The sequence below is a fragment of the Tupaia chinensis genome, unplaced genomic scaffold, assembly GCF_000334495.1.
Source record: "Tupaia chinensis unplaced genomic scaffold, TupChi_1.0 Scaffold000489_1, whole genome shotgun sequence".
NCBI classification, from domain to species: domain Eukaryota; kingdom Metazoa; phylum Chordata; class Mammalia; order Scandentia; family Tupaiidae; genus Tupaia; species Tupaia belangeri.
In genome coordinates this window covers 40,136-51,394 of record NW_006160001.1, presented here as the reverse complement: position 1 = coordinate 51,394, position 11,259 = coordinate 40,136, and the positions used below count along the sequence as shown (strand labels likewise).

At 35.1% G+C, this 11,259-nt stretch overlaps 1 protein-coding gene across 2 annotated transcripts in view; it reads right to left on the bottom strand.

The window, feature by feature from the left end:
• Positions 1-11,259, bottom strand: part of PRKAA1 (protein kinase AMP-activated catalytic subunit alpha 1) — a gene marked incomplete at its 5' end in the record, with an annotated part of 22,630 nt that overhangs the window by 10,931 nt on the left and 440 nt on the right. Inside the window, 4 exon segments of one of the 2 annotated variants that reach the window (XM_027774866.1) lie at positions 1,127-1,351; positions 3,737-3,824; positions 4,950-5,088; positions 9,315-9,414. In XM_027774866.1, coding sequence (XP_027630667.1) covers positions 1,127-1,351; positions 3,737-3,824; positions 4,950-5,088; positions 9,315-9,414 — 552 coding nt within the window. 2 annotated transcript variants of the gene reach the window in all.

The following is an 11,259-nucleotide window of genomic DNA, read 5'->3' as shown; positions in this document are numbered from 1 at the left end:
CTTTCTCTCTCTCTCTCACTCTGTCCCTCTTTGTTCAAATTAAAATAAATACATAAATAAAGTTAAATAAAATAATTATTTTTAAAAATGACTTGCTCACACTTGAGTAAATTTCAGTTTTGGGCTTTTTAAATTTTTTTTGCCATAAAACGCTTGTGCTCGCTAGGGAGAAGGATGTGAGAAATCACGCCCCCAGAGGAGATGACCACAACTCAAATCCCTTCTCCTCTATTCTCCTCTTGGGATATTGGGCACCCACATATACATGCCAAGCATGATAATCAAAACATGCTAGGCACACGTGTGTGCATTCCCCAAAATCTGACAGTGTGGACAAATGGAGAAGGGACTGTGGCATAGTCACACCCCATTTTCCTCTTTCTGTCTCCAGCAAGTACACATGCTCTAAGGCACTTTGGCAAAAATAAATAAATAAATAAAGGTAATGTTCATCATTAATAATTTCAAAATAAAGAAAGATAAGTATGGGGGACCAGCAGGTGGCATGGTGGTTAAAGGTGCTGGACTCCCACATGGCCAACTATGGTTCAAGTCCCAGACCTGATGGCTTGCTTTTTCACTTTCCCGCTCTGTCTCTCTCACTCTGTCCCTCTCTGGTCAAATTAAAATAAATAAAGTTAAATAAAATAATTATTTAAAAAATCATAAGTAAAAACTGAAAGCCCTCCCTCCTACCAATCTTTCTATCCCAGGGAAACAGTTTTAGTGCTTTTGTTTTCTTTTTTTGCCAGAGGGCATGTGCACTTGCCAGAGACAGAGAGGGCGAGGAGAAAACATCCCTTCCCCCATGGGGAATGGTCACATCACAATCCCTTCCCCTCTGTCTTTCACTCCTTTTGGGATTTTGGATGCACAATGTCCAATTTATCTCTCAAGCTGCTGAGCCCAGAACTTAAACCCTGGGCTTAGCCACATGGGATTCAGCTGCCCCAATCAGCAGGCTATAGTGTGCTACAGCCTTAGTGTTTATTTTTTAATACGAAAATTAAATAAGTATGGTTGTACACTATTTTTTTCATATAAAACAGAATTAATCTGTTCTATAACTTCTTTGTTTATACTATGGATACTATGAGATATGATCATTTCCACACCGTCTTCTTACCTGATATCTTTGATTGTGGCCCTCTTCATGGGATCCACCTGCAGCATATGTTTCAAAAGGCTAATCACAGATGGATTTAAATACTGAGGGGTATAAAAGATCCCGTCACATATCTTCTTAAAAAGCGTTGGCACGTGATCTTCATCAAATGGAAGTGTTCCACATAACAAAGCATACAGAATAACCCCACTGCTCCATATATCTACCTCTGGGCCTGCATACAATCTGTAACAGGAAACACCAATCGGATTAAACCATCATTAGTAACCTAAGACTCAATCAATTAATCAAAATTTCCAAATATGGATGTTTCACAAAATATTAGAATATGGTTTTTATGGCCACAACTGCTGCATACTACACAGAATGAACTCAATTCTATCAATATTATTTTATTTTATTTTGTTATAGGGTACATATGTTTGCCAGAGGATATGTGCCCCTCTTGCTTCAGAAAAAGATTTTTTTTTAAATTGTAAAACAAACTGTTGAACCATACCACAATCCCTTCTCCAGTCTCCTTTCGGGATTTTTGGCATGCACACACACACACACCAGGCATGCTGTGTCTAGTATTCACACTGTGGAGTCGGAGATCCAGAGCCTTAATCAGTATTATCTTTGAAAACAAAAGTCTGTACGTTTTGTAAGTTACAGACCATGGGTAAAATTCTGTTTCTGACTACCTTTTATGGCTCTCAAGTATCCAACCGATAGAATCAAGCCTCGACAAACATAATCACTATTGAATGTAAAATTATTGTTTTTGGCTACAGAGAGATTAAATGACCTGCCATCAATTAAAAATGTTCTTCAGTGATAAATTCTGAAGCCACTCTCTGTAACAACCCAAGATAAAAGAGCTGGAGGTTGTGGAAAGCCAAGGTAACTGGTTCAGAGATTTTGAACTCTCATTTGCAATACACTGTAGCCAAATGCCTCAATGCCTAAATGCAAACTAGTTGGATCACTCATTTGAGTCCTGCTTCAGGAAAAGGATTTCTTTAAATTTGTAAAATAAACTGTTGAACTTGTCAGTAAATATTTTTTTGAAAGTGAAAGTTCCCATTTAGCCAGACCTTAGAGAAAGATTTTATCCAAATAGAAAATCAGATTTCAGTAACATTACATTGTATATTTGCATAATTATATATAACAATTTCTTTTTATATATTTCATTACCACTATCCCACCATTAGCTCCTGAATTTTCTTTCCAAACAAATTAGGACAGATAATAGAAATGAAATAATAATTTAAAAATTGTGGTCATTAATATACAAGTATAATGATGAACTTGACAAATCCAAAATCTGAAACTCCCACCTTATTCATATCTATGCCTTTATGCAAATATAACTTCTTGGGCAATCTAGACAAATTTATTAAAACAGAAAAAAAGTACTATACTATTTCTACGTTTTGACTTTATCAAGATGTGAAACATTCAAACAAAGCTACATGGTTTAGATGATACGATATTAAAAGTTCATTATAAAAGTTAGTAACCACACAAGCTTCTCTGTTTTCAATTTCAGTAGTAGTAGTAAAAAGCAAAGAATTACCCTTAAAAAAATTAATTCTGTGTTTTCTTTTTGTTTTTTAATAATTATTTTATCTGTATTTATTTATTTATTTATTTAAATTTGACCAGAGAGAGAGGAGGGGAGAGAGAAAGTAAGAAAGCAAGAAAGCAAGCTGCCAGGTCTGGGACTCGAACCATGGTCAGCCTGTGGGAGTCCAGCGCCCTAACCACTAGACCATCTGCAGGCCCAGTTTTCCTGTTTTCTAAACCAATCCAAAAGCTATACTGTACAAATATCTTAATGTTCTCAATGCTGGTGGTTAGTATTTTGAGCTAAAAATTCATATAATGCAGTCTCTAAAATAATGAATGAAGATCCAACATAAATGAAGTCGCAAGATTTTATCAATACCTAAATTCAATTCTCCCAGATAAAAAACTACTACAAAAATGCCAACTATTTAAAAATTAACTCTGTAGGAGCTAGCAGGTGGTATAGTGGTTAAGGTGCTAGACTCCCCACATGGCCACATGGCTGAACATGGTTTGAGTCCCAGACCTGGTGCCTTGCCTTGCTTTCTCACTCCTCCCTGCCACCTCTCTCTCTCTTCAGTGAGTGTATATGCCCTACAGCAAATTTAATAATAATGATAAACAAAATTAAATAAGTAATCTTTAAAAAAAATTAAAGCTACCATTACACTTTTAATTCTTCTAAGTAACTACTAAACCATTTCTGACTACTAGCATTTCTGTCTTATTCAAGTTTTCAGTGTCTTACCTATGTTTAAAACTTGCTACTTTAAACCTTCAATTTCTTCCACCAAGGGGGAAAAAAATAAAGTACTCTTTTCTAACTACTTTAATATAATGTTGACTTGCAAATCGACATTCTTCTCTAGACATGGAGTTCTTAACACTCACTTACAAATCTTTATTCTTAAAATACCTCTGAATAAGAAAAGAGTCAGCCTTATATATTTTTTTTCTTTTTGCTAGAATTAAATATGACACTATTGACTACCAAAATCTAGGAGAAAAAGACAATTACAAATGTATTGGGGGTGGGAGGGTATCAAATACTACCTTCCTGAAATTACTTCTGGTGCAGCATAGTTGGGTGAGCCACAACTTGTTCTTAAAAATTCACCATCTGACATCATGTTTGAAAGACCTGAAAGTGCACAAAATCAGCTACTCAAAATTTCCCAAGGACAAAAATAAAAATAAAACCCCATCCAACAATAAAAATGAGTTTGCATAAAAGTGATAAATCATCATTTTGTTCTTTGCTTCAACAAAATCCTGCCTATTATCTTTGCTGTTCCCAAATATCCTACTATTCTGCCCTAAAAATATGTAGTATATTTCAACATTTAAAGTTATGCATTGCTGGAGTTTAATGAATATATATTAAAGTCATTTTGCTTACTAGAATGAACTTTGGCATCTTTAAATTTTATTAAAATAGAAATTACTAAGGAAAATAATATCAAACAGATAAAGGATTAAAATTAATGTTTCTATTAATCATGTTGTTATTCTTAAAAAATAAACAATAACCTTGAATTTCAAAGTTTCCTCATAGTTTTCCTTCAAAAGAAACCTTTGCCCCTTCAGAAATACATTCTATGAAAATAATCATAAATGAGGAATAACGAAGTGAAATACTTCAGTCTATTATCAAAAAAAGGCAAAAAGCAAAAAACAGTAGCTTAGGTTTAGGTGGCACTATTCAATGAATTTCTATAGCTATTCAAAACTGCAGAGAATATTTATAAGAATTTCCGGCTTCGAACAAAAGAAAAAGTTCACAGATTCATTTTTCTCAGGTTTAATGTCAATGGCAACTTATATATGAAATAAAATAAATTCATTTTTAACAACTGAAATATTTTATCATTTAACATTTTTATTTTTTTTATATAATTTTGTTCATACAGTTCACCTTCTGGCTTTCGAAGTTTTTATTAATTCTATGCTGCTCACTTTCCTTTTTCTACGTACTTTACCAAAAGAACATAATGGAAAGAAGGTTGCTACCTTCTCCTTTGCAAATAATAGTATCTTTTGAAAGGATCTCTGATACTGTCAACTAAAATTGTTTACTCACTATTGTAAAACTCAGTTTTAAAGATGTAAAGCTAAGAAAGAGAATTCCTTAGCTTTTCTCCTTCTATGATCATTGACAAAATAGGATACTTCGGGATACTCAATTTATTACAAAGAAGTTATCTAAAGGATGCCACTTATGTTCATTAAATGTAATGAACATATGAAACAATTAAAATATCCTTACCAAAATCAGCTATCTTTGCATTCATGTGTGCATCAAGCAGGACATTTTCAGGTTTCAAATCTCTATGGACCACCATATGCCTGTGACAATAATCCACACCAGAAAGGATTTGTTGGAACAGACGTCGACTTTCTTTTTCATCCAGCTAAGAAAAGCAGAGAAGAATCTGAAAAGGGTGTCTTTCTCTCTTTTTTTTTTAAAGATTTGTTTTATTTCATTTTATTTATCATTGTTATTTATTTATTTATTTATTTATTTATTTTAATTTGAGCAGAGAGAGACACAACAAGATAGAGGGAAAGTGAGAAAAGATGCTGCCAGGTCCAGGACTCGAACCACAGTCAGCCATGTGGGAGTCCAGCACCCCAACCACTACACCATCTGCCAGCCCCAAGGGGCGTCTTTCAAAAGAAATTCTCCCTACAATTCTCCAAACTACAAAACTGTCAAACTGCATGAAACCTTCCAAATGAACTTCACCTGTGAGATATTTATGAAATGAAGAAGAGAAATGTAGGACAAAACAGATGTTAAGGGGATCTTGGAACCCAAATTGGTAACTCAGCGTTCTCATACAGGTTTAGTATCCCTCATTCAAAATGCATGGGACCTCTCCGCCTCACTTCCAAGATGACGAAGAAAAGAAGGAACAACAGCCATGCCAAAAAAGGGCCATGGCCACATGCAGCCTACTCACGACATGAACTGCGCCTCATGCGTGTCCAAAGACAAGGCTATTAAGATGTTCATCATCAGGAAAACAACAGAGGCCAAAGCCATCAGGGACATTTCCAAAGCAAGTGTCTTAACTTAGATGTTTCCATGCTCCCCAAGCTGTATGCGAAGCTACATTACTTTTGAGTTGTGCCATACATAGCAAGGCAGTCAGGAACCAATCTCATGAAGCTCAGAAGGACTGACCACCCCACCCCCGTTTAGATCTGCGGGTGCTACCCCTCACCCTCCACAAAAGCCCAGGTAAGGAGCCAAGTCTTTTAAGGAATGAAGAACTGTCCTCTGAGAAAAAATAAAATGCAAATTACACATTTTTTAAAAAATGCATGGGACCAAAGGTGGTTTGATTTTTAAGATTTTTTTCAGATTTTGGAATCTTTGGATATACATAACAAAGGATCTTAAGAATAATACTCGTATTTAAATAAGAAATTAATTTGTTTCATATACATTTTATACCCATAGCCTAAAGGTAATTTCATACAATATTTTTGTACGGCAGTATTTGAACTGTGACTCATTACAGGTGTAGAATTTTCTATTTGCAGGTTCATGTGACTACCCAAAATGTTTCTTATTTTGGAGCACTATGGATTTCTGATTTTGAGATCAGGAATGCTCAACGTATATTATCCTGAGTAAACTGTAATAGCTTGTCTTCCTCTACTTATCAATAGCTATCTCAGATTATTTCAATTTCTACTTGAAACTAGGCATGTTTTCATCTATGAATGAGAAATATTTAATCATTCCTTTAACAAATAATTAATTGAGTGCCTTCAATGTGCTATAAACTGCTTTAAATATTCATGATATAGCAATGAATAAAATAAAAGCCCTAATTTAGTTACCAAAAATAGACAATAAACAAATAAATATAACACCAAAGAATGATACTCTTTGAAGAAAAATAAAGCAGAAGAGAGTACAGATAGTGATGTTGGATTAGATGATACCATTTTAGACTATGAGGAAGTAACATTTAGGCACTGTTAGTGAATTAGCAAGCAAACATGCTATTTTATGTCCTGAAATATCAAATACTTTAATTTTAACAAAAGAAAATCCTTAACTTATTATTATTATCATTATTATTATTATTTAGAGATATTTGAGGGCACATGCACTTGCCAGAGAGAAAGCAAGTGACAAATCGACTTGCTTTCCCCCCCACCAGGAAGGAAGGAAATGCCACAATCCCTTCTCCTCCATTCTCCTCTTGGGATTTTGGACATGCACGCACACACGCCCAGCATGAGTTTCAAGCCTCTGGGTCTGGGACTTGAATTACTGTCAGCCATATGGGAGCCCAGTGTTATAACCATTTTGCCATCTGCTGGTCCCAGAAAATTCTCAACTCATTTTATAAAAAAAACAAGTATTTATCTTTAATAATAAATTTGCCTACTAAAAAAAAAAAAATATGCTGCCACTACATTTTTAAATATTCTTGAAAACTTTTTCAATTTATCCATTTGTTTTAAATTTTACAATTTTTGTCAAAATAAGTGACAACCATTACTTGGATATGTCTACTCCCAAGAATTCATATTTAATAAATCTCCTGTTAATCCTCTTATCCCCCCCCAGGCAAAGGACTCTGACATATAATTTTCTAATACAGGTCATGAATTACCATTCTAAAACCAGACTTCCATACTGTAAAAGGCAATGAATACTCTGGGAGAAAAGATAAACTAGTAATTTCTTTTTAAAACAAAATTTAAATTTTTGAAGTGCTATGAGTTATCGTCCTCTAAAAAAAACATGAATTCTTTAGCAAACTAGTAAAGTGCTATGAGTTATCGTCCTCTAAAAAAACAAGAATTCTTTAGCAAACTAAAAGTTTTATTTCTCAAAGAAATGTAGGCTCAGAGGAAAAAAGAATATCTGTTCTAAATATGAAAGAGTAAGAGAAAATATAACTGATTAAACAAAATATAAGAAGTAAAATAATTAGATAGGCTATAAGAATGAAAATTATAATCCATAGCAAATACAGTACAAAGCATGAAGGATAGGATATTCATAAAAGAAGATTAGAAAAGTCAAAGTATATTTCCAGTTAAATATAACAGGCTGAATCTTTTGTCTGTAATCCTTGAAATGTAACTAAAATGACATCAGCAATAAAAGAGGCATGTAAAGATACAGGACAAGTGAAGAGAGCAGGAACAAGAGGCATCATCAAGCTGGACAATGGATAAACAGAGAGAAACACTTTGCCAGCAAGAGAAAGGTGAAACTTAAGTCTACACAGGTAAAAACCTACAGTATGAAATAAGCTCACCTGTACAGAGAACCCAAGAAAGATTTAGAAATCGGAGGTATCAGGAACTTCTGACGGCAAAAACAATTAGTAGGCTGAAAATAGGTGGTTGAAGTAAGGTTTTACATACCTCCCTACTAAGGATTAGGACCTATGGTTACGAGCTAAACCAGCTCTGTTCTCAAGGACGGAGAGGCAGGATAAGATATCATAAGGGAAATATGGGGAGTAAATGAAAGTCAACATACTAACTAGTGAGACTTGTAGCCCTCTTCCCAACTCAGCTTCAGGACATTGGCAGCTAACCTTCAAGGAAACTGGAAGGTTTCTTCTGGAGCAAATATCTGATCCCAGAAAAAATAGTTGTTATTATGACAAATATTGGCGTATCCTAATAAAAATGGCCAGATCCCTACCTATTCAACCCCCCAGAATACCTACCAATGAGTAAGTTCCACCCACACAAGCTTGGCATTGTAGTACCTCACTTTACTATTAAGTAGACAACCAAGAATCAATCACCAGATACTTGAGGAAGAGCCATGAACAAAACTCAAGTACAAATAAAATGAACAGAAAAAAATGGAGAGCAGAGAGCCTAGAAAGATCATATTTTAAATCTTTGACACAAAATATGTCAATTGATAAAAAAAGTCAATTGAAATTTTAATATTCAACAGATAAAACTGAAGAAATGCCTACTATGTAAAAGACAATAACTATGAAATGAAAAGTGGAGGAGAAAAGATATGAAAATAACACAATTCAGTTTATGCCTGTTTCCATTTCTCCAGACCAACGATTTTATTTATTTATTTTTGTGGAACATAGTGAGACTAGGGAAGGAGAATGGCTATAAAAGACTACAATAGAAATGAACCAGGTTAAGAAACAGTAAAATTAAAGTTGGTAAATAAATTTGATTTTGATGAAAGTAAACAGATATGCTATATTGAACAAATGAATAAATAACTAGATTGGGAATAAGAAAAATCGCCTTTTCTTCAGAAGAAAGCCTTTGTGTACTACATAACCTGAGTGTGTTAAAAGTACAGGTAGGGGCAGTATTCAGTATTCATGCTAAGCAAATGTATGGCTCAAGGACGTGGTTATTAAATAGGTCTCAAAATTGCTTTCTGACATTGTGATGACAGTAAATGATAAGGGAAGTTACAAAATATATACAGGATTAAATCAGAACTGCTTACCCTTCCATTCCAAAATCAGCTATCTTTGCATTCATGTGTGCATCAAGCAGGACATTTTCAGGTTTCAAATTTCTATTGACCACCATATGCCTGTGACAATAATCCACACCAGAAAGGATTTGTTGGAACAGACGTCGATTTTCTTTTTTGGATATCCAGCCTTCCATTTTTACAGATATAATCAAATAGCTCTCCTCCTGAGACATATTCCATCACCATGAAAATATCAGATGGGGTACTGATGACCTGGTACCTGGTGAGAGAAAACATTATCTACCAAAATTAAAACATATATATTCATTCATTCAATACATATTTACTAAGGGCCTATATCAAGTCTTATGCTAAGAGCTGGGAATGCTGTAGAAAACAAAATAAATTCTCTCCTCTCATGGAATACATGTTCCAGGAGCCTAAAATAAGACATTAAATAAATAGGCAGTAACTATGCTATGAAGAGAAAAAAAAAAAAAAAAAACTAAAAGAAATTTTTTATCCAGAGTACTCAGGGAGGGCTTCTGATAAAGTAACATTTGAGCAGAATCTAAAGGAAAAAAAGGGAGCAAATTATGCCTTATTTAGAAGGAAGGTAAACCAGGTAGCTGGAACAGGAAGTACAAAAGCCCCAGTTAGATGCCTACTTGGTGTGTTTGAGGAACAGAGTAAGCTGGGAAGGAAAGTGGACGTGAAGGCAAAAGCGTAATTGAAGGTCACTTCTTACGCCATGATGAGGCTTTGGCTTTTACTCTAAGGAAAATGAGAAGCTACTGATGGTTTTTAGTAGAGCAGTCATGTGATCTGGCATATCAAAAAGGACAACTATGGCAGAAGTGAGAAGAATAGACTGTGCAGTAAAGGAAGAAGCAGGAGGCTACTTCAGTAGTTCATGAGAGAGATGAAGGTGGCTCAGACCAGGCTGATAGTGATAACGGAACTGAGAAGCAGCCAGATCCCAAATGTTTTGAAGTAAGAGATGGAATGGATGGCAGGACAGGAACTGAGCAAAATTGAGAAGTTAAGCATGGGTGTTACATTTTTGCCCTGGGTAACTGGCTATTGAGATAGCAAAAACTGTGAAGAGCAAATTTGGGAGGGTTAATGGTTTAGTTTGGGTCATGTTAAGTTTGAAATGTCTTGCAGACATCCAAAAAGAGATGTAAAATCAGGAGTGGACATATGAGTCTGGAGTTAAGAGAAGAGCTTTCAAATCAGGAGATACATATTTAGGGATCAGCAGCATAAGGACAGTATTTAAAACCATAACACCTCAACAAATGAGAAGAGGTGAGAGTAAAATAAGTTTTGAGTCAGCCAGTTCAGTGGAAAAGCCTAAGCAGCTGAAGTGGTAGCCTGCATAACAAAACAGGAGCTGAACAGTGGTAAGTTTTATAGATTCTACACCTGGCAGCTATACAACCAACAGTAAGGGGTGGCTCCGTGGCATGGTGGTTAAGGCAGTTGGATCCTACATGGCCAACCACAGTCTGAATCCCAGTCCTGGCAGCTTGAAAAAAAAAACAAAAAACACATTGGGCTTATGTACTAGTGTACCCAAAATCCTGAGAGGATGAAGAAATGGAGAAGGAACTACAGAGGGTGTAGAAGGAACTGCACACTCCACTGGAGGGTGCTTTCTGCCCCTCCTTTTTTTGTCTCTCTGTCTCTTTCGGGAGAGAGCATGTGCCCTCAACAAATTAAAAAAAAAAAGTTAGATCAACCCTTTGAAATATTAGATTGCTGACATTCTGTTATTTGTATAATCAGATATCTATTAACAATAAGCCACATGGGAGACATTCCACTGCATTGTCTCTATTGAAGCTAACTGACATCATATGGAAATTGGAAGGCTGAGAGTTTTCACTAGCAGGCACTACCTAACAGAAGAACACTACCTATCAGAAGGGCATCTGTCCAAAAGGCAGGAAAAAAATGAGGCTAATAATAATTGATAAGCACAAGGGAAAAATAGGTGGAATTGATCATGAACAGGGTTAGATAAATACATAAATGAGAAATTTTTCAAATATTCAAGAAACAGAAATGTCTTTTTTTTTTTTTTTGGAGAGGTTTTAGCTATAGAACACATACACTTCCC